The following is a 24,643-nucleotide window of genomic DNA, read 5'->3' as shown; positions in this document are numbered from 1 at the left end:
TATCATCCGAAAACGGACGGGGGGGGAGGGTACAGATGTAGAATTAGCCAGTGGAAAGCAAGATTCAGAGGGCACAAATGGGGCATTAGCGGTAGGGTGTTCGGAGCTTCTAAACCCAGGGTGGGTATGGGGAAAAAATCAAGAGAGCAGCATAAAAACATCAAATGAGGATATATGTAACCGATCAAAATTAAGGTTTGTATACCAATGCCAGAAGCCTGGCCAACAAGATGGGGGAGCTGGAGCTACTGATGTTTGAGGACTTAGATTTTGTGGGGATATCTGAGACTTGGTTTGTCAGCTCTCAAGACTGGATGGCGACCATTCAGGGGTATTCCCTTTATCGCAGAGATAGAGAGGGTAAAAAAGGGGGAGGGGTATGTCTGTATATTAAGAACAGTATACAGGTAAATATGAGGGATGATAATAATGGAGCTATGGACGAGGCTGAATCCCTATGGGTAGAGCTTCAAAGTGAAGGCATGGTGGGGAAGGTAATATTGGGCGTATGCTATAGGCCCCCCAACCAGTAGGAGGAGGGGGAGGCGGACCTCCTTTTACAGATAGGATTGGCAGCAAGGATGGGAAATGTCATTATAATGGGGGACTTTAATTATCCAGATATAGACTGGGCAGAAGGAACCGCACACTCAGCCAAGGCTAGGCAGTTCCTAAACATTTTGCAGGACAATTTCATGGGTGAATGCACCGACAAGAAACAATGCGGTACTTGACCTACTGATTACCAAAGATACAGACCTGCTCACGGATATAGAAATACAGGGCAACTTAGGAAACAGTGACCATAGGTCAATAAGTTTCAGTATTTATTACAGTAATAGGAAACACAAGGGTAATATAAGGACACTGAATTTCAAAAGAGACAATTTCCCTAAACTGTGCTCGCTGCTAGAAAATATCAAATGGGATAGAACCCTGGGAACAAAGAACACGGAGGAAAAATGGGAGTGCTTCAAGAGCATACTTAACAAAATAAATTTAAAAGAGCAAAATTAAACCCTGGGTGGCTAAACTCCAACATAAAAATGCATATTAGTGCTAAAGAAAAGGCCTTCAAAAAATACAAGGCTGAGGGGTCATTGGCAGCATTTAAGCATTACAAAGAGTGTAATAAGAAATGTAAAGATGAAATCAGGGTGGCTAAAATAGAACACGAGAGACATATAGCGGAGGAGAGTAAAAAGAACCCCAAGAAATTCTTTAAGTATATAAACAGTAAGAAAGCGAGGCCAGAACACATTGGACCCATAAAAGAGGACAAAGGAAATATGGCCACTGAGGACAGAGAAAAGGCGGAAGTGTTAAATAATTTCTTCTCTTCAGTCTTTACAAAAGAATAGGGGGGCTACACGAACCCAGCTTGTAAGGCCGAACTAAACAACACACCTCAGGAAATACCGCCATGGCTAACAGAAGATAGACTTAGAACTAAACTAGAGAAACTGAACATAAATAAATCACCGGGACCGGATGGCTTGCACCCGAGGGTTCTTAAAGAGCTCAGCCAGGTGATAGCCAGACCATTATTCTTGATCTTTAAGGATAGTTTACAGACGGGTATGGTGCCAGCTGATTGGAAAAAAGCCAACATGGTACCAATATTTAAAAAGGGGCTGAGATATATCCCGGGTAACTATAGGCCGGTCAGCCTAACATCTGTAGTCTGCAAGATTTTGGAGGAGATGTTAAGGGACCACATACAAGACTTTAGCAATGAAAATGGTATTATTATCAGTAATCAGCAAGGATTCATGAAAAATCGTTCTTGCCAAACCAATCTATTAACCTTCTACGATGAAGTGAGCTGCCACCTAGATAAAGGAAAGCCTGTGGATGTGGTGTATCTGGACTTTGCAAAGGCCTTTGACACCGTTCCCCACAAACGCTTACTGTACAAACTAAGGAAGGTGTGGTTTAATATAAGAACTGTGAAAGAGTCACACCACACAAAAACAAAAGTTTTAGATTTTAGAAAAACAGACTTTTCAAAAATGAAATTAGTCAGTCATAAATGAGTCCTTATCAGACTGGTACGGATTACATGGAGTCCAGGAGAAATGGGACTACTTAAAAGGTGCATTATTGAAGGCAACAGAAAATTGCATTAGACTTGTCAGTAAAAGCAAAAAAAGGAAGAGACCACTGTGGTACTCAGCAGAAGTGGCCCAAATCATTAAAAATAAAAAGCTAGCATTTTGTAATTATAAAAAAACCCAGAGCAATGAAGATAAGGAAATCTACAAGATTAGGCAGAAAGAGGCCAAGCAAGTTATAAGAACTTCTAAAGCGCAGGCAGAAGAAAAACTAGCTCAGTCTATTAAAAAGGGGGATAAGACATTCTTCAGATATATAAATGAAAAAAGGAAATTAAAACAAGGAATAACTAAATTAAAAACATTGGACGGAAGGTATGTAGAAGAGAATAAAGGGCTAGCCGACTGCCTTAATGAATACTTCTGTTCAGTTTTTACAGAAGAAAAAGAAGGAAAAGGACCTCCACTTGAATGACTAATGAATCGTTTGATGCATGTGTCTTTACAGAGGAAGACGTTCTAAGATTGCTGTCTAAAGTGAAGACAAATAAGTCACAGGGTCCTGATGAGATACACCCAAAATTATTAAAAGAGCTTAGTGGTGAGCTGGCAAAACCATTAACAGATTTATTTAACCAATCATTAGTAACAGGAGTCGTCCCGGAAGATTGGAAATTGGCAAATGTCGTGCCCATTCACAAGAAAGGTAGTAGGGAGGAATCGAGCAACTATAGACCAGTGAGTCTGACCATCAATAGTAGGCAAATTAATGGAAACCCTATTAAAGGATAGGATTGTGGAACATCTTAAATCCCATGGATTGCAAGATGAAAAACAACATGGGTTTACTTCAGGGAGATCATGTCAAACAAATCTTATAGATTTTTTTGACTGGGTGACTAAAATAATAGACGGTGGAGGTGCAGTAGACATTGCATATCTAGATTTTAGTAAGGCTTTTGACACTGTCCCACATAGAAGACTTATCAATAAACTGCAGTCATTGAGCATGGACTCCCATATTGTTGAGTGGATTAGGCAGTGGCTGAGTGACAGACAACAGAGGGTTGTAGTCAATGGAGAACATTCAGAACAAGGTCATGTTACCAGTGGGGTACCTCAGGGATCTGTACTGGGACCAATTTTGTTTAATATCTTCATAATTGATATTGCAAAAGGCCTCGATGGTAAGGTTTGTCTTTTTGCTGAGGACACAAAGATATGTAACAGGGTTGATGTTCCTGGAGGGAAACGCCAAATGGAAAAGGATTTAGGAAAACTAGAAGAATGGTCAGAACTCTGGCAACTGAAATTTAATGTGGATAAGTGCAAGATAATGCACCTGGGGCGTAAAAACCCAAGGGCAGAATATAGAATATTTGACACAGTCCTGACCTCAGTATCTGAGGAAAGGGATTTAGGAGTAATTATTTCAGAAGACTTAAAGGTGGGAAGACAATGTAATAGAGCAGCACGAAATGCCAGCAGAATGCTTGGATGTATAGGGAGAGGTATAAGCAGTAGAAAGAGAGAAGTGCTTATGCCGCTGTACAGAACACTGGTGAGACCTTGGAGTATTGTGCGCAGTACTGGAGGCCATATCTCCAGAAGGATATAGATACTCTAGAGAGAGTTCAGAGAAGAGCTACTAAACTAGTACATGGATTGCAGGAAAAAACTTACCAGGAAAGGTTAAAAGGACCTTAACATGTATAGCTTGGAAGAAAGAAGAGACAGAGGGGATATGATAGAAACTTTTAAATACATAAAGGGAATCAACTCGGTAAAGGAGGAGAGCATATTTAAAAGAAGAAAAACTACCACAAGAGGACACAGTTTTAAATTAGAGGGGCAAAGGTTTAAAAGTAATATGAGGAAGTATTACTTTACTGAGAGAGTAGTGGATGCATGGAATTACCTTCCTGCAGAAGTGGTAGCTGCAAATACAGTGAAGGAGTTTAAGCATGCATGGGATAGGCATAAGGCTATCCTTCATACAAGATAGGGCCAGGGACTATTCATAGGATTCAGATATATTGGGCAGACTAGATGGGCCAAATGGTTCTTATCTGCCGACACATTCTATGTTTCTATGTATGGACCATAAGGTGAGTACCTGGATAGAGAACTGGCTCCACGGGAGAGTCCAGAGGGTGATGATTAATGGGGAGTACTCGGATTGGGCGGGTGTGGAAAGTGGGGTCCCCCAGGGTTCTGTCCTGGGACCAAACCTGTTTCATTTATTCATAAATGATCTAGAGGAGGGGATATCTAGTACAATCTCAGTATTTGCAGATGATACTAAATTAGGCTTGCCAATATCTTCTATGCAGGATGTGGAAACCTTGCAAGCGGACCTGAACAAAATAACGGGGTGGGCAACTACATGGCAGATGAGGTTTAATGTTGAAAAATGTAAAGTAATGCACTTGGGGGCCAGAAACCAAGCTACTCACTAGGGGGGGAACCTCTGGGTGAGTCTAGGATGGAAAAGGACCTGGGGGTACTGGTAGACAACAGGCTTGGCAGTGGCATACAATGCCAAGCCGCTGCAAGCAAAGCCAACAGAATACTGGGATGTATAAAAAAGGGGATTCACTCCAGAAATAAAGAAATTATTCTCCCGCTCTACAAGACTCTGGTCCGGCCACATCTGGAGTATGCTGTCCAGTTCTGGGCACCGGTCCTCAGGAAGGAGGTGCTGGAATTGGAAAGAGTCCAGAGAAGGGCAACAAAAATAATTAGGGGAATGGAGGACATCAGCTATGAGGAAAGACTACAAGCACTGAACTTATTCTCTCTGGAGAAGAGACGATTGAGGGGGGGTATGATATCAATGTACAAATACTGTACTGGCGACCCTAGCATAAGGAACAAACTATTCAGAGAAAGGAGATACAATAAGACACGTGGCCACTCACTAAAACTAGAGGAAAGGCGGTTTAACCTTAAAGTGCGTAAGGGGTTCTTCACTGTAAGAGCAGTAAGGATGTGGAATTCTCTTCCACAAGCAGTCGTATCAGCAGGGAGCATTGATAGTTTCAAAAAACTATTAGATGGGCACCTTAGAGACCACAACATACAGGGGTATACAATGTACGGTTAGCAGCAAACACACACACACATCATAGGTTGAACTGGATGGACTGATGTCTTTTTTCAACCTCACTAACTATGAAATAGAAACTATGAAATGGATGATATGAGGACATACGGAGCGGATGACACAAGTGTCATCCGCGTCGTGAAAAAAAAAAAAAAAAAAGTGCCGGAGCGGATCGCAATGCGGTCCGCTCCGTGTGAAAGAGCCCTTACTCTTAAATTCTGGGATAAAATAAAAATAACTCCTAGTTTCTTGCAAACATTTTGTTGCAATTCACAAAAAAACAAAAGAAGACACTACTAAAATAAAGCATCCAGGCTCCATGTACACGGGACGCTGGAAATGGCCGTTTAGGAGCAGTTGTGGCGTTTTTTTCAGAAGCCCCTGAAAGCAGCTCCATGTTATCTTATCTGTCCATGTACACATGGTCGTTTACAGTAGTTTGCAGGCAGTTTCGTTCAGGGACGTTTTTTAGAACGCAATTATTTGCGTTCGAACGTGTGTTTCCCGGCGTTTGAAACGCAAAAAACGCGTCCGCGTTTTCAGGAGGCCTTATATATATATATATATATATATACACACACACACAATATATTGTATGTATGTATGTATGTATGTATGTATGTATGTATGTATGTATGTATGTATGTATGTATATATATATATATATATATATATATATATATATATATATACACACACACACACACATTATTATATATATATATATATATATATATATATATATATATATATATATATATATATATATATATATATATATATATATATATATATATATATATATATATATATATATATATATATATATATATTTGGTTTCTTGTTGGTTTGACGACACTCCACCCAAACCCCCCCACCCCAAAAAAACCCTACATCCCCCCCCCTCCTGCCCCCCACCCCCCCTTCCCTCAGAATTATCGAGCCAAAATAAAAATGTTTTGGGGGGTTTAAACAATCTTTATTTTTAAAGTAGTGTTCACAAACAACTATTCAAATTCAAACATTATCCTTCTTTTATTGAAATTCAAACAGAAAAATACTGAAAAATAGAAAAGCGATAACAAACTAGATACAAAACTAGATATGTGAATCCTGCCAGGGCAAGCTACCATCTGGTGAAACAAAATAATCTGCAAAATGATTTTGAATTGACAGAACTCTAACACTGGAGCGCAGGTCCAGGAACTGAAGGTTCTGGGCAGGGTTTGGAGGTGCAGGCTCAGTGGATCCTCTCTCTTTGTCAATCACAAAATTATGTAGAACACAGCAGGCCTGAACTACTTTAATAGCGTTTTCTACATCCAGTTGCATTGCAGATAGGAGTACCCTCCACCTAGCTGCACATATTCCGAATGCACACTCTACAACTCGTCTTGCACGGCAAGTCTATAGTTAATCTTTTCACTATGGCCAAGTCCTTGTCCACCATAGGGCCTCATTATGTTTTCTGCAAGGCCGAATGCCTCATCAGCAACAATGACCAATGGAAGGCTAGGCTGTGTTGTATGTGGAAGAGGCCTCCATCCAGGAATCCCAAAACGGCCTTCATATAGGCGACGCCCCATGGCAGATTCACGAAAGATTCTGGAATCCCCCTGACTCCCATAGGCTCCAACATCCACACATATGAACCGTGAATGAGCACCCACCAATCCCAGGAGTACGATTGAGAAATATTTTTTGTAATTAAAATACAGCGAACCAGATTTGGGTTGCTTCTTTACTCTTACGTGCTTTCTGTCCAGAGCTCCGATGCAATTCCGAAAGTAGGTTTTGATCAAAAAATCATTCATTATTTCTTCCCACATCTGTTCTGTGGGAACTGGCATTACATCTCCATGTAGCTCCTCCCACAATGCCAAGCAGGTTTCGTGTGCCACTTTTGCAACTGTTGCAACACCCATCATGAAATAATGGTGTAGTGATGCGAATGATTGTCCTGTGGCCAGAAACCTAAAAATTATAAAAAAAAATAATCATTACATATACAGCATTTACATAAACAGCATATATACAGCATATATAGGGGAGGGGGAAATATATACACATACCTGAGAGTCACCAAGAGACGTTCCTCTGGTGACACGCTCTTCCTCATATTGGTATCCATGCGAGTTAGACGGGGTCGCAGCCTTTTCAGGAGATCATCAAAGGTGCCAGTAGTCATCCTGGTAAAATTGAAAAATTTCTCTGGAAAATTACGCAGCTGGGCATACATATTAGCAAAATATCCAATGGACATTCGTTCAGCCATCAATGGATGAGTCCAGTAGCGGCGGCGAACTCTGCTCTCACGTAATTTCCTTAGTCTTTGGAGCCTCAGCAACTGCAAAATCAAGAGCATTTCCGCACACATACTCATGTCCGGATCCATCGTGAAAAAACACAGCAAAAAAATCAGCTTTCTAGAAAGACACTGTTCTCTGTGCCACTGCTCACTCTACTCTGACTCTGCTATCACATGTAAAAATTGCTCAAAAACACATTTCTGTTGCATTGTGGGTGCTTGGGAGGGTCTGAGAGGGTCTCCTGATGCGTTTTGCAAAAACGGGAATGCGAACGCCGCTAAACGCGCCTGAACGCGGCATGGCAAACGCGGCACAACGGGCGTTTTTTCCGGCGTTCAAGTTCCAGCGTTCAAATGACTTTTACTAACGTCTCGTGTACATGGACCCTAAGATCTGTACTGTTTTGTACTAATTGGTTACACTTTGTTGACTGAATGTTTCACTGGTGTATTTGTGTGCGTTCTCAAACTTTTCTCTTGATTTAAAAAAATAAAAAAATAAATAAATAAATAAATAAATAAATAAAGCATCAGTTATTGCATCAAAATGTGAGGCATTTTACTGATAAAACCATTCTGTATTTTATCTCATGACATGATATTCAGTGGAATTGATACCGAGGAGAAGGATTATAAACCCTCGCAGTTTTTAGTCTCCAGTCACACTACCGCGACTTGTCAGCCTGACAAGTCCCGGTCCATGCAGTGCTACAGGACCCGTCTAAAAGGAGCGACACAAGTCGTTCCGACTTAGAAAAAGGGTCCTGTACTACTTCGGGGCGACTTGCATAGACATTCATTATATGAAGTTCGTGCAAGTCGCGGCGAAGTCGCGGTGCACGCGGCTTAACAGGTCGCCCCTGAAGTCGTGCCGCTTCAGTGTCTTAGTGCTAATAAAGAGGCAAAATGGTTTAAACTGTAGAAATATACCAACTCACAAGTCAGTGCGTTCCCTGCAGCATATATATGTATTCATAACAAAAGAAAAAGAAAAAGAAAAAAAAAAAAAAAAAGTGAAAAAAAGATGACTGGAATACCAAGCAAAGAAAAGCTGCTTTCACAGGACACACATGGTGTATCAAAAACCACCAAGGTATATGAAAAATATATCTTTATAAATGTCAAATATTAAATTAAAATTGTAAAAGGAAAAAAAAAAAAAAAAAAAAAAAAAGGATAGCTTTGTCTTGGGGAGATTTTCCTCAACTTCCAGTCCCATAGCCAAAACAGGAAACAGGAGGAAATCCCTACAAATTAAGGGAATACCTTGGGGGCCCTCAGGTCACCAGAACTAGTGTCCCCGTTGGAAGATTTCCCCTCTATTACTTTTCTGGGGACAATACAAAGAACAGGAGACTTTCTCATACAAGTACCGGCAGTCCCCGGGTTACAAACAAGATAGGAACTGTAGGTTTGTTCTTAAATCGAATTTGTTTGGAAGTCAGAACAGGTAAATTTTTTAAGTGTACCTCCAGCCAAAGAAATTATTTTTACCTTTATTGGATAGCATAGGGAAGGGTTAACACCCCATTCCATTTTTTTGCTGTCTGTACCCCTCTTCAGAAGATTTCTGTCCCTATGACAACTGAATTTTGAAAGTTTTGGGTTGTTGTGGAAACAGGGATTGGTGATAAGGCTTCCTTTTCCCATGAGAGCTCTTCCAGGAGTGAATTTCCCTTCCTAGGGGGAGATTTCTCCCCACTTCCTGTTGTCTCCCTCCATTTGTAAGTCGGATGTTTGTAACCCGGGACCGCCTGTATATGGTATAGCTAACACATATCAGGAATATGAAGTGATGGGGTAACAAATGCTTTAAAAAAAACACTTAAAGTGGAACTTCACTCTCCCAATCAACATTTATTTTTAATCCTCATGCTTCTAGCATTAGTAAATAGATAGGAAAAGTATATCATATTTACCGGTTCTAAAACATTTAACATTTTTTCAATTACTTCCTGGTTTCTTGCCTTGGCAAATGTCAGACATCCCAGGAGCCTTTAGGAGGGGAGGAGAGGAGGAGGAGGAAGGATTTTCTCAGCTAAGCACACTCTCTTGCATGCATGCTTGAGCTAGGGGCAGATGAATTACAGGAAGTGAATGCTACATGAATCATCTGCCCTTACTCAAGATGGCAACAAAATGCTAGGGGTTGTTTTGCAAAGCGAGTCCCAACACAATGAAGCATGGAGACTCAGATCAATGGGGAAGTTTGCTTTGAATATTAAAAAAATGTATTAAATAGTGTTTTTGGTTTGTGGTGCTCAGATGCACTGAAGATCCACTTTAACCACTTACCGCATACTAACGTAGGACTACGTCGGTAAACTTTGCGGTAGTGTACCGGGATGATGCCTCTAGCTAGAGGCACCATCCCGGTACCGTGGTGTTAGCTCAAATCTCGTCAGGAGGCAAAGGCATATTAATACAATCTTTCATGTGGTTTAGAGCAGACGGTTGGCTTTCCGTCGGTACCGACTGATGTGGCTCGGGAGCCGCTTTATCGTTACCTCGGGGGGGGGGGGGGGGGGGGCGGGAGGGGACGTCCCCCTCCCGCAGCCTTCCAGGCTTTTACCGGGGCTCCCGTCCCACCGGGAGCCCCGAGCACCCAGCCGACACGTCCGCCGGCTGGATGGAGTCCCGATCAATGCCGGAAACGGCTTCGATCGGGTCTCCGATGACGTAACCCGGAGGGGGCGTCCATGACGTCACTTCCGGGTTACTGTGCTGCAAAAGGCGGCAAATTTGAAAAACGGCTGTATGCAAAAATGCCGTTTTCGGCGTTTTGAATACAGGGAAGTGTAGTGGAGGGGTTTTTTAGACCCTCGATCCCTCCATAAAGTGTACCTGTCACTGCATATTGCTGGCACAAGGGATGTTTACATTGCTTGTGACAGCAATAAAAGTGATTTTTTATTTATTTTTTTTAAAACTGTAATAAAAGTTAAAAAATAAATAAAATGAATGGGGGAAAAAAAAAAAAATTTTTGGCCGCCCCCTTCACCGTTAGCTCGCGCACAAAAAAAAAAAAACGTATACGGAAGTCGAGCCTCAAATGAAATCGCTGTTCAAACCACACGTGAGGTATCGCCGCGATCGCCAAAGCGTGAGCAATAATTAAAAAAAAAAAGCGCTACACTCTAACTCTAAACTGGTAACCGTTAAATAAATTTAAAGCGTCGCCTATTGGGATCTCTATTGACCGTAGTTTGTCGCCATCCCACGGGGGGGCGCAATTTTAAACCGTAACAAGTTGGGTATCTATTTACTCGGCGTGACATCATCTTTCACAATATACAAAAAAATGGGCTAACTTTACTGTTTAGTATTTTTTCAATTCAGTGAAATGTGATTTTTCAAAAAAAAATGGCGTTTTAAAGACCGCTGTGCAAATATCGCGTGACAAAAAATATTGCAATGACCGACATTTTATTCTTCAGAGTCTTTGCTAAAAATATATATATATATATATATATATATATATATATATATATATATATATATATATATATATATATATATATATATATATATATATATATATATATATATATATATATATATATATATATATATATATATATATATAATGTTTGGGGGTTCCAAGTAGTTTTCTAGGAAAAAATACTGGTTTTAACTTGTGAACAAAAAGTGTCCGAAATAGGGCTGGGGCTTAAGTGGTTAAATGAAGATTCTTTCTGGGTGGAGCCCAACATGGCCATGCGGTTTTCAAATTGTAACAGCGGGTGCGGGAAGAAGATCCCCCGCATGCTGTCACAAGGAGGGGAGGATAGGGGTGCATGCTGAACAAGTTACACCCTAAATACGGATGTAACATGTTTATAAAGGTGAACTTAGCCTATAACCTAAGTGTGTTTAAGTAGTATTATGAGTACCTAGGATATTTCTTAGATGATATATCCCTACCTGGGAATGTTACTCCTCTGGCTAGTCCTTGGGGCATCATTTTAAAGTGGTTGCAAACCTCAGACATGAAATCTGAACAAAGCATATCCCTCTTTAGCAGGGGTCTTCAAACTATGGCCCTCCAGTTGTTCAGGAACTACAATTCCCATCATGTCTGTGAATGTCAGAGTTTTACAATGGTCATGGGATGTGTAGCTCTGCAACAGCTGGAGGGCAGTAGTTTGAGGATCCCTGCTCTATAGTGTGTACTTGTCTCAATTAAGAGCAGTAAGTGTCATCTCTGACCGCTGCTTCATTCCTCACTTCGGACAAGTTTTCCTGACACCAAGATATAAATGGTGACAGGGGAGGGACCTCCAAGAGATTGACAGTCTCAGCTTTGTTCCTGTATGAAGGGGGACTGTCCCTTCCCTCCAATCAGCTCTCCTCACTGATGTAACTTCAGCTCTCCACCCCCTGCTTCTCAGAGTTGGGAGATCCTGTGTAAATTTTGTACTTTGAATGGCTGTAAAGAGAAGACTGCAGATAAACAGGTACAAATGATGTAGGAGGATTGGTTTAATTTCTGTGTATCATCTGAGGCCAGTCACTTCACTGGGTATATGTAAGGATATGGGGGTAGTGGTGCGCTTCAGGGGTTAGTTCTTATTAAATCTCTAAAAAAATGGGTATTGTGCAAAAATCTCAAAAAAGTGCTTAATGTGATCCGTGTGTGCATAAATAATTGTAAAAAAATGGGTAATCAAAGTGCAAGTGCGTAGTGTTGGTCTAAAGCAACATATATATAAAAAGATGAATAACGAATATCTTCCAATCTTCACATGAAATAAAAAAATATATCAATATTGCAATGTAAAACTTCAATCTGGTTGTTAATAAATACACAAATAAATAATATAAGTGCTCAAATAAAGTGCTGCATGCTTCTTCCAATCAAAAAATGTTCCAAAATATTTCTCATAAGTGAAACAATAGGTGAACAACCCTGTTGCAATATATAAAGTAAACAGTTTCTGTTGTGAAAGTCCAAAAATAAATTCCAAACAAATCTTGTGTATATTTTCTCCTTTGTGACCGTGCTTCAATAATTAAATAAAGTGACTATATTCTCCTCCACCTGGTGTGTCACCTCTATGTGCGCTAAACTCTCACCTTGAAGGCAAGATAAAAATGCCTCTGGTGTATATTCAGACTTTTCAATGGATACTTTTCCTTTAAGGGCTTTGTATACTTCAATCCAAATCCTTGATCCCTTTTTGAGAAAGACTTCCTGGGTTCCTATAGGTATCTGCTCGGTCCGCTGTTCTTATCCTATCCTCCTTATTGAGCCTTATAGTGCCTCCTCTGCTGCCACTTCCACCTACGTCTCCTCTCTACTTCCTCTTCCTCAGGGTCCGGTCACCTCTTCTCGTTGTGCAGCGTTTTCTGCCACACTTTTTCCTTCCCACAGACTTCCCACTGAGGTGCCTTGATACAGCACTCTGGGAACAGCCTATTCCTTCAGAAATTTCTGTGTCAGGGCCATACACACTATCAGATTATCTGAAGACTTTTTCCATTTTCTATGTAGTGCAAGGGCCTGACGGATTGCATACAAATTGAAAGTGTTTAGGTTTGACCTCATATTATATGGTTTTGGTAAGTCTACAGACAAAAGTCTTCAGATAATCTGATAGTGTGTATGGCCCATTACCCTCTTGCATGAGGGTGTCAATGATGGCCTTCTGGACAGCAGTCAGGTCGGCAGTCTTACCCATGATTGCGGTTTTCAGTAATGAACCAGGCTGGGAGTTTTTAAAAGCCTCAGGAATCTTTTGCAGGTGTTTAGAGTTAATTAGTTGATTCAGATGATTAGGTTAATAGCTCGTTTAGAGAACCTTTTAATGATATGCTAATTTTTTTGGAGATAGGATTTTTGGTTTTCATGAGCTGTATGCCAAAATCATCAATATTAAAACAATAAAAGGCTTGCACTACTTCAGTTGTGTGTAATGAATCTAAAATATATGAAAGTCTAATGTTTATCAGTACATTACAGAAAATAATGAACTTTATCACAATATGCTAATTTTTTGAGAGGGACCTTTATGTAGCATTACCTACATGCAGAATACAGCGCTATGTCCCGGCAGTGGAATGGAAACTACCCAACATGTTCCCGGGAACAAAATAGAGTTGGGCTGAATGTTGCTCAACCATTCCCATGAATTGTATTGCTTCAATTATCAGTTATGTAGACCACATTACTGCTGGCACACTCCGCCACCTTCACTATACTAGAATAGCCTGCCTCAACTTTAGCTGGTCGTTTCATGGACAATTTGATTTCTATCCGCCATCTTTAACCATCCCGCAAGTGTGAAGAATGTGACCAATCATACTACCATACATCAACTGTAAGATTGGATGTTTTCTCTGTTCCTCTCCGTTGATGAATTAGGCATGAATAGACATAAAAGGGTGGATTTACTAAAACTAGAGAAAAAAAAAGTGCAAAATCTGGTGCAGCTCTGCATAGTAGCCAATCAGCTTCTTGCTTCAACATGCTCAATTAAGCTTTGACAATAAAACCTAGAAGCGGATTGGTATCTATACAGAGCTGCACCAGATTTTGCACTTTCCAGTTTTAGTAAATCAGCCCCAAACTTTCAATAGTATGTCCTTGGGGATCACACATGGATGTGATCACTTGATTCTGCACCCTGCCAGGTGCAGCCAGCTTTAAACTGGAACAGATTACACAATAATGGTCAGTCAGGTGTAAAGAGACAAAGATCCCTGTGGATGTTTTACCTTCTGAAGTCCTTACGGATATTCTGATCAGATTGGAGTGCTTCCTTAACATACAGCTCACAGGGGCACGGAAACGGCAGCACACTATCTAGATCATAGATCAGCCGCTGTCCTCCACTGCAGACATGGAGCAAGATTACATGATAATCCTGCAAGCACAAGACCAGATTGTATTCATTTTTGCAAATAAACATAAAAAATGACTACTGCATATTTCACAGAACTTTATTAAACCAATCACATCATTCCCTGCCAAACAAAGCAAACTGCAGGCTAATGCCTCTTGTGTAATCAGTCAACCAATAGTGGGAGGAATCCATTTAAAGAATATTATTTGTTTAAAAAAAAATGACAGCACCACACAAAGTGGTTTTCATGTTAAAAATACTATAACCCTTTTTTATTAAAAATCTTAAATAAAACTAGACTGGGTTTGCTCCCTCTTCTTGCCTTCTTGCTTGCCTCTTCTCTTTCCTGTCCAACCAGTCTCTCCAGCTTCATCACATACAATGCAGGACCAGTAGTCCTGCATTGTACGCAAGGATACTGAGAGCCCACCTACAGCCTGGGAACATCGGACAGCACCGCTCAGCTGTGCAGTGACATGGATGAAGTGTATCAGTGCAAAATATAGGACACTTCATATAAAGACAGTGCTGCCGGAGCCAGGACTGCGACAAGCCCTGCATTTTACCGTGCTGGTTAGTGTGAACCTAGCCTCACTCTCCTGCAGCTCCACACGTGTGTGTGTGTGTGTATATTTTTTTTATTTATTACACATACATTTATTATATATATATATATATATATATATATATATATATATATATATATATATATATATACATATATATATACATACATACATACACACACGCACATACATACATACATACATACATACATACATACATATATATATATAATATGCATACACACAGTACACATTCCCTTCATTTCCTGGTGATAAGAAGCTGCAGGACTTAAGAGGCTAGGTTCACAATAGCCAGCATGGTAAAATGCAGCATTTACACACATACATACCACACATATACACACACCCCATCAAAGTTCAAGAATTAGCCTGGTTCACATTAGTGCGATCACGGAGATCGCGTGTAATTTGGAACGCACTGCTCCTAAATTACATGCGATCTGATGTGCGGTGCAAATTTCAGCCATACACTTTGTATGGCTGAATTCGCACTGCATCCGCACTAAACACACACATGACCCTTTTTTTTATCTGCAGCAGAAGCGGATCGCATAGTGGTTCACACTAGTGCGATCCGATTCTGTGCGAACTTGCAGATCGCACTGCGATATGCAATCGCAACTGGGGGGTGTCGTTAACTTTTAAATTGCCATATGTGATACGCAGGGGGTGTCAGTGTGAACTGCCAGGGGTGCGGATGCGGGATCACGCTGTATATTCGCAGCGTTCCCACATCGCACAAATGTGAACCGGGACTTTAGACTTCTTGCACTTTTTGCTTTTTTTTTTAAAATGATCTTAATGCAGCCTGTTGGATTTTAAAGGGACCTGTACACATGGGTAGGAAAGAATATAAAAAAAAATAAACAAAGACACACAAACCTCCCCACAAAAAAAAAAAAAAAAAAAAAAAAAAATCGGAATTGCTAAACTTTAGATTACGTGCATACAAAATGCGAGAGCAATAATTCTAGCGCTAGACCTCTTCTAACTCTAAACAGTTAACCTGTAAATATAAGGCCACATTCACCTTTGGGAAAATGGTACACCCGATTTTAGGGTGGAACATGTAACATGTCCCAGTGCTGCAGCCGCCGCCTGCCCAACTCCCCCTTCCTGTGGCAGCAGTACAGGGAGAAGTTCCCTCTACTAGCTGCCACTGTTTTAAAACAACGCGGCCGTATAGCTGAGCGAACTACAAGCCCCAACATCCTTATTGGCTGTTGGCTTGTAATTCTTAATGAACTACCAGGCACTACAAAACATAATAAATGCACATTTTCTTGGGTTCACGCTTCCGCAAGGAGCAGATCACAGCAAGGGTCTGGTGCATCCATGTTCTCCGTTTCAGTTCTGATTTCAGTCCACTTTTTTACTGAATTCAGACCTGAAAATGGACCAGAAGGCGCACAGGACTCCTATGCAATGCACCAGAGCCACTCCAGAGATATGTGAACAGCTCCATAGACAGCTGGTCAAAATCTCCTGATATGCGAATTGGATGCGAGGAACCTGGCATCCAATTTACAATAGTGTGAACCCAGACTTACCTGCAAAAAGATGGGCATTTATTATTTTTTATAGAAAGGTGAACCCATCATTTAAAGCATGACACGTTAAGTATCCATTTACTTGGTGTAACTTCATCTTTTATATTTTACCAAAATATTGGGTTTATACTGTTTTTTTTTTGCATTAAGATTCATTAAACTATTTTTTTTTTTTTTTTAGACAAAAAATGAACTGCTGTGCAAATACTGTGTGACATAAAATATTGTAATGATCACCATTTTATTCTCTATGGTCTCTGCTAAAAAAATTATATAATGCGAAGGGGGTTTTAGGTAATTTTCTAGCAACAAATACCGAAGGGTTACCAAATCCAGGAGCCTGCGTTTACTATCTATTGTCTCCCACAGTACACAGAACATGTTAATGCAATTATGTTAGTAAATATAAAATGGTTAAATACCTTTTCTCATCAGCAGTATATAGCAGTCTTGTGACTTCTATCAGCGTCCACCAAGAACTGGCTAAAGCTTGTAGGAGGAGTTTTCATTCTCCTCTGGCTGTCATATGAGGCTGCATGACCTGTGACTTGTCAGGGCAGTGCTGACAGATCAGAAGACAGACACGCCGGCTGTGGTCTTCCGGGATCGGCTTGTTACCAGAAGGGTAAACACGATGTGTTTCAGAGCATGCGCCAAGCTCTCATCGGGCATGCACGCTCTTTTTTCAAGTGTGGATCTACACTTGAAAAAAAGAGCGCGAATGCCTGTCTCGGTGATGTCACGCGGCGAGAAGCTGCGTTCCAGCTTGAGACACGGAAACAAGCCGATCCCGGAAGACCACAGCCGGCGTCTGTCTTACGATTCCACCTTACCGGCTCAAGTTATCTCGTCATTCCCGGGCACTGGACTTTGGACGTTATTACCATCTCCCGGTACCAGCTTTGAGCCTGATACCATGTACCCCATGTGAGTTTACATATTCTGTGTGCTTCTCGGATTAAACTTACTGCACTTAGTGGCGCTCCGTTTGTTTTTTCTTTTTATCCTTTCCACAGAGCCTGACTTCCCTGTGTTATGGAGCCAGCCCTTTGTTACAGACTGGACTTTCATATCTTTTATGGTATGTCTTGCACATAGACCCACTGCTGTTACCTTATTTACTGTAGATATTAGTGCTTGGCCCCTTATATACTGGTCATTCCCACCCCACTGTATTAACCCAGAGCGCCAGCTTGTTTATTGTTTTTCTAAGTTGCCGGAGGGGCGTACATGGAGGTCCACCCATGCGACCCTGTGGCACTCTCAGTGATCACCGAGTCCTTGGGACTCGTTGATTTCAGATCCCGGCCCTTTACCATGTGATCAGCTGTCAGCCAATGACAGCTGATCACATGATGTAAACAGAAGCTGGTAATCTGCTTTTTCTTTTTTTTTCCCCCTTGTGCTGACAGCGTAAGGAGAAAAAAGAAGCCGATTACCGACTCATGTAAAAGGGACATCGGTCCCACACACCGACAGCCACTGCTGCCAAGCAGTGCTCACCAATGCCACCTACCAGTGCCTCATCAGTGAGGCCTACCAGTGCTCTTCAGTGCAGCCTATCGCTGCCCATCAGTGAAGAAGGAGAAAAAATTACCTGTTTGCAAACTTTTAAACAACATTCTTCGGTCTTTTTTTGTTAGTTTAGGGTACAGAGTAGCATGACCGGGCAATCGACATTCAAAGTGTGACAGCGCTGAAAGCTGGGCTGGGCAGGAAGAGGGTATAAGCGCCCAGTAAGCAAGTGGTTAAACTTGTAAACAAAAAGTGCTAGAAAAGGCATGGTCAGCAAGTGGTTAATGACTGTAAAAAAAGATAAAATTGTGCGGTAGCGATATACACAACCTGATTCATATAACTAAAGTATAGAAAGTCACCAGCACTCCAAAGCCGACATCCTACATTTCAGGGCCTTGTAGGATCCATACCTCTATGGGATTTTTATTCTGTAGCCTTAAAAAAAAAGGGTCCCTGTGACGCCCAGAATTTATGGAATGGATCTTGTGACATGATGCTTCTCCAGCAAAGTGATGGGACTGAATATGGAGTGCTGGGAACTTTTCATTCTTTATTGGATTCTTCAACTCGTTCCATTGTTTTGTCATTTTCAGCACTCACCATCTTGATAAAGTCAAAGGGTGAAGGTAGTGCAGCCTAAACAGACTATTTAATTGTACAGCTGATTGACATCCTCATCAGCATTGAATGGATAACACAGCATGATACTAACCCATATTACAGGTTCATCTCGCCTTCCACATTGCTGTTTCCAAATAGGTATCTGTATGAAAGAGGAAAAAAAACAAAGGCAACTTTGAATTAAAACAGATTATGTCAATTTGGTGGTTTTAATATAATGACAGCTCACTCATTCACCCGACATTGAAGTGTCTGTACAGCCACAGCATCCCCATAGAGAAACATAGGCTGTCTGTACACAGCTCAGGCTGCATAAACAAGGCGCTCATTCACGCTGTACAAGCCAAAGCACACGTGTGAATGAGCCCTAAGGAAGGTAGTATATATAGATGTATGAATAGAAGAAGAACAGTGCGCTTATTCAATAAAAATAAAAAAACGACCCCGACGTCAAACCTATGATGAAACGCATTGGGCGGGACCAGACATGACGTCACCAAGCCCCCTTGGCCGAAATGAATTGGAACGCTGCAGCTGTTTTTTACTACTAGGACTTTTATCCATGTTCGTTTACCACTGTTACATGTGAGTGCATCTTCTTTCTAATAAATTTCATCTTTATAATACTGTATTACACTATGGGTTTTCTTTATTTTTTTGGCGTTTGGATTATATACACCACTGTTCCACCTATTGAATGGTACATCTGATGATTGTCATCTAATGAGGTTCATCCTCTAAAGGCGATGCAGGCTTATCCAATAATTTGGAAGCCACATCCATCTGGTAAGCGGCCAGTCCTCGTTTCACTCATTGGTGACTTTCCACTACAAAATTCGGGAAGTGTGGCTTTCCATGCATGCTGGGACTTGTGGTTCCTCTTCCAAAGATACTCCCTTCCTTTCACTGGAGTGGATTCTTATTTCTTTATTGGATATGGACACTTTCTTCATTATATGATTATATTGACTTTGTCACGTTTGTTTTTCTTCTTATTTAAATTTTTTTGATTCACATTCAAAATTTTTTTTTAAATTTATGTTTGTATCACTTCATATAACGTTTATTCAATAAACCAACCCTAAGTCCCCATTCACACTAAGGCGACCTGGTCGCCTCACAGGTCGCCGTAGGTCACCTCCCATAGGGAAGCTGCGGACCCGTTCTAATAGGATCGACACAAGTCGCTCCGACTTAGAAAAAGGGTCCGGAGCTTCTTTGGGGCGACCAGGAGGCGACCGCCATAGACTTCAATGTTATGAAGTCCGTGGCGGCCTCTCCGAGGTCGCGGCGCGCTGCTCGCACCGCGACCTCGGAGGTCGCCCCTGGAAGTAGCGTCGCTCGTATGTGAACTGGGCCTTAATGACATTAATTCACATAGAGCAATTAATATAAAGAAACATTAAAAAAAAAAAAAAAAGCGTGTGACCATATAATCAAAGGTAATATACACAAAAACAAAATAAAAAATTAAAATTAAAAAAAGTCCAGAAAAAAAAAAAAAAAAAAGTGCTCAAAAGTTCACATACATCAGTCCACAAAAGATTGTGCAATTTCATTCAACGATCCTTGAGAGAGTTGTGACAATAGGACAGAACCATCACCAACAGGTGAAATCACTGCTCACCTTACGGAAAGACCACTATGGTCAAAACACGCCTAGTCACAAGGGGACTGAAGGGACTGATCCCCTCCCCTGCAGCAGTCTCCCACTCAGGATCACCAGATCCACCATCCAATCTCTGCTGGTATCAAGGATCCTCGCCTCCAATGTGGGAAAATCATTCAGGATAAAGTAAAGGTACATTGTGCAATATTGCAAGCTTCCATCAAATTTTATTTAAAACCAATCCAAAAAAAGGCTGCTCACATGAAAACAAACAATGCGCATGTAGGGGTAAAGCCCATAAATGGATATACCTCGGGGGAACTGCTTCTCACCACACTTCCATATACTGTAGTCACCTGGATATGACATCACAGGCTCCATCCAAAGCGCTGCGCCACTGGTCATGTGACTTATTCAGGGACCAGTGACGAAACGCGTCGGGTGGAGCCTGTGACTTCATATCCAGTGACTCCGGTATACAGAAGTACGGTGAGAAGCAGTTACCTTGAGGTTTATCCATTTATGGGTTTTACCCCTGCATGCGCTTTGTTTATGTTTTAATGTGAACAGCCTTTTTTGGATTGGTTTTAAATAAAATTTGATGGAAGCTGGCAAATTTTGCACTATACTGTATACTTTTACTTTATCTTGAGTGATTTTCCAACATTGGAAGCGAGAATCCTGGATACCCGCAGATATTGATTGGTGGATTCATCTGGTGATCCTGGGTGGAAGACTGCTGCAGGGGAGGGGGATCAGTCCCTTGGGTCTCCTTGTGACTAAAGCCTCGTACACACGCACAGATTATTGGCCAACCGGTGGGCCGTCTTTTGTCCAGTTGAAATGTGCTCTAGACTTGCACTAGACTTTTGTTGGCCAACAAAAACCAACTTCAGAAGTGATGTCATGTGATGGTTGACTTTCCTTGTGTTTTTTCTTCTCTGAGCATGCCCAGTCTTGCTCATCTGATTTTTGTCTGACGAAATCTGTACTGACAATCGGCCGTTCTGTTGTTGGCCAACAAAAAATTTTATAGCATGCACACCAGATTTTTTTCGGCCGAAAATTCGCAGTTGGTTGTCGGAAGCATCATACTAACAAGCCTACAATCGGCAGATCGGACGTTGGCCGACAATTTACGGCCAACAATCTGTGCGTGTGTACGAGGCTTAAGCGTGTTTTGACCATAGTGGTCTTTCTGCAAGGTGAGCAGTGATTTCACCTGTTGGTGAGGGTTCTGACATATCCTAACAACTCTTTCAAGGATCGTTATAGATCACTGGTTGAATGAAATTACACAATCTTTTGCGGACTGATTATATGTATGTGAACTTTTGAGCACATTTTTTGGACTTTTATTCATCATTTATTTTTATTATTATTATTATTTGTGTATATTACCTTGATTATATGGTCACACACATTTTTTGAATGTTTCTTTTTATTAATTGCTTCATGTGGATTTATGTCATTTAGGGTTAGTTCATGAATAAGCGCACTGTTCTTCTTGTTCCATTTTTTTCTGTATTTTAGTGTCAGAGGTCACTATTACAACAGTTGCTGCTCTTCTATCTTATATTTTTTATAATATTTTTTGATCATTAGCACGGAGATCACTTTTAGGCCCCGTTCACACTGGGGCGACGCCACTTCGCCGGGCAACCTCACAGGTCGCGGCGCGCTGCTCGCACCGCGACCTCGGAGTGGCCGGCACGGACTTCATAACATTGAAGTCTATGCAAGTCGCTCCGGGTCGCCCCAAAGAAGCTCCGGACCCTTTTTCTAAGTCGGAGCGACTTGTGTCGCTCCTATTAGAACGGGTCCATAGCTTCTGTATGGCAGGCGACCTGTCAGGCGACCAGGTCGCCTGACAGATCGCCCCAGTGTGAACAGGGGCTCACTATTTACACATAGCAGCGCATAAGTATTTACACTTTTAATATATATTAATGGTGAGTATGTCTCACCATTCTCTTTTCATTGGACAGGAATACAGCATAGAATTCTTGCAGATGCCTTTCACTCTGATCTCGGATGTGCTCACAGAGCTTCCAGACATTTTCTTCACTGTGAATAAAAGGAAAAAGAACAAGTTATAGTGCAGCATAGATCTGAGACATTGGAATCCGTTTTTAAAAGGATCTATGAAGATCTATGTACTTCCCTTTTTTTTTAATCCGATCCAGTCTGATCATGTGATCCTGCAGTTCGGGCCCAGGGAGAGCTCAACATCGGCTGGGAGAAGCCAAAACTGATTATGTGGCCAGACCAGAGCAGATTATAAACAGGTAAGTAACAAAATAACACATACTGGCACAAAGAGGATCTGTGCTGGCCCCTATAGGTGATGGAACAGGGTAGGTGGCTCGAGACAGTAATGAAAAATGTCATACATGAAAAGATAAAGGCATGCAAGTCCATCAAAACGTAGCAAGTCTAATGCAATGAGTATATTGATAGAAGATAGGTGCAAGCTCTTGGACGGCTGCTCTGTGTTCAAGCAAGAAGGGACTTGTTCAGTGACTAGAGAAAAAACACAAGCGCCATCTGAGTGCAGCATAACATGTTTATTAATGGCAGAAGAAACGTAGATAATCACACACAAGATAGGAGTGTGCTTCTGGCTCACAGAGTAATGTCCTAACATGAGAGTCCCCTGGGAGGAGGGATGCCTCAGGGTGGCCTCAGCGGCTGCCCGATCTTAGGAAGCAGCTAGTAGATGTCAGCCTCTTGTGGACAATCCGATGGCTTCTCCTGTGCTCGACTTCCGGGTGCAGGGAGGTTGCCAAGGCCTTGGCAACCCCCCAGCACAGGAGAAGCCACCGGACTTTCCACAAGAGCCACGGAGAAGCTGACATCTACCAGCCGCATCCTAGGATCGGGCAGCCGCCGAGGCCATCCTGAGGCATCCCTCCTCCCAGGGGACTCTCATGTTAGGAAATTACTCTGTGAGCCAGAAGCACACTCCTATCTTATGTGTGATTATCTACGTTTCTTCTGCCATTAATAAACATGTTATGCTGCACTCAGATGGCGCTTGTGTTTTTCTCTACAAACAGGTAAGTGCACAGATCTTTTTAGATGGGCTAGGTAGGAGGGGGGATGGAACATCTTTAAAGAATAGTTATACTTAGGCTTTTATTCCCACTTTAAGGTTTTATTTGTGTCTGTGTCCCCATTTGGAAGATTTAACTCACTTCCAGTCCAAATGACACCTGTCACTAGGACAGAAAAGGAGGGAAAAATCACCAACACGGTAATACAAATAGCAATAAAAACCTGACAAAATTTACTTACAGTATCCATCTGTTAAAGGGGGTTTTTTAATGATGTCTTTGTCCCCATCTGAAAGATTTCCATTTTCTGAAAGTGGTAGTATACCGATTTTTGTGACTTTTACCCTACAGGTAAGCCTATAATAAGGCTTACCTGTAGGTACAATTAATATCTCCTAAACCTGCAGGGTTTAGGAGATATTTGCACTGCATGCAGCCGCTGATGCTAGCGGCGCATGCGCTCTGAAGGTCCGGCGGACCTTCAGAGTTCCTTGCCGGGAAGTTGCCGGAAAGGTAAAACCCTGTGTGCATGCGTGGGGTGACATTGCGGCTCCAGCCACTCACAGCGCCGGAGCCGCAGAACCTGGAAGAGACGCAGAGGGATCATGTCCGCTCCCACAGCGGTGTCCGGGGGTCTGTATCGGGGCTTCGTTTTAAGGTAAGTATTTCCTAATGAGCTAGTATGCGATGCATCCTAGCTCGTTATGCCTTTGTCTTGCAGGGTTTTTTTTTTTTTTTTTTTTAGAGTATACTACCGCTTTAAGGTAGAACTTTGTTCTCTTTTTATTTTGTTTAATAGGTGGTGATAATTTATAGCAGTAGTAATCAACTTTATAGAGACTAGGGTCTACTAAATTCTTCCACAACCTTACATGCCCCAACAGTTAAAAAAATGGGATTCTTCTAATTACCGTAAAATCCATTTCTCTTTCGTTCATCGATGGACACAGCACTCCATAAATCATAACTATTGGGTTATATTGCCTCGCCCAGGAGTAGGACTAGGCAGAACAAAAAAAAACCCTGGCAGCGCCCATGGGCCGTCCTCAGCTGATATATAACTCCCCTCTCTGCTCTAGGTAATCAGTTTAGTAGCAAGCAGTATTAGAAGTATCAGAACTCCATAGAGGGGAGGGTGTGGTGTCCGTCAAACTCAGAAAAATTGATTTTTTACGGTAAGTACAAAAATTAAAATTCGTTCGACGGACACTTCGCTCCATAATTCATAACTACTGGGATGTCCAAAAGCAGTGCCAAAAGGAAAATGAGGGGTGGGGAAAATAACCCAAGGCTAAACATAAGAGCCCTTGACCAGGACACAGGAGCCCTGTCTGAAAAATAAGAGTTTAAAGAAAAACACCCCTCAAGAGGGAACAGCCCTTCTTATAC

At 41.6% G+C, this 24,643-nt stretch overlaps 1 protein-coding gene and 1 pseudogene across 2 annotated transcripts in view; both read right to left on the bottom strand.

Moving 5' to 3' along the window:
- The window catches only part of NTAQ1 (N-terminal glutamine amidase 1), a 52,807-nt gene that overhangs the window by 25,338 nt on the left and 2,826 nt on the right, over positions 1-24,643 (bottom strand). The window contains exons 2-4 of the mRNA XM_082259675.1: positions 22,166-22,265; positions 18,681-18,731; positions 14,186-14,334 (exon numbers count right to left, since the gene is read on the bottom strand). Coding sequence (XP_082115801.1) covers positions 14,186-14,334; positions 18,681-18,731; positions 22,166-22,265 — 300 coding nt within the window. The remainder of the gene's footprint in view (positions 1-14,185; positions 14,335-18,680; positions 18,732-22,165; positions 22,266-24,643) is intronic.
- LOC309555647 lies at positions 6,259-7,555 on the bottom strand (annotated as a pseudogene). Its single transcript has 2 exons — positions 7,233-7,555; positions 6,259-7,134 (listed from the first exon to the last, which is right to left on the bottom strand). The product of its transcript is annotated as an uncharacterized misc_RNA (transcript).

This window comes from Pelophylax lessonae, assembly GCF_965119305.1.
Source record: "Pelophylax lessonae genome assembly, chromosome: 5".
Lineage (NCBI taxonomy): Eukaryota > Metazoa > Chordata > Amphibia > Anura > Ranidae > Pelophylax > Pelophylax lessonae.
Note: the sequence above shows the minus strand (reverse complement) of the source record. Positions and strands in the feature narration are given on the sequence as shown.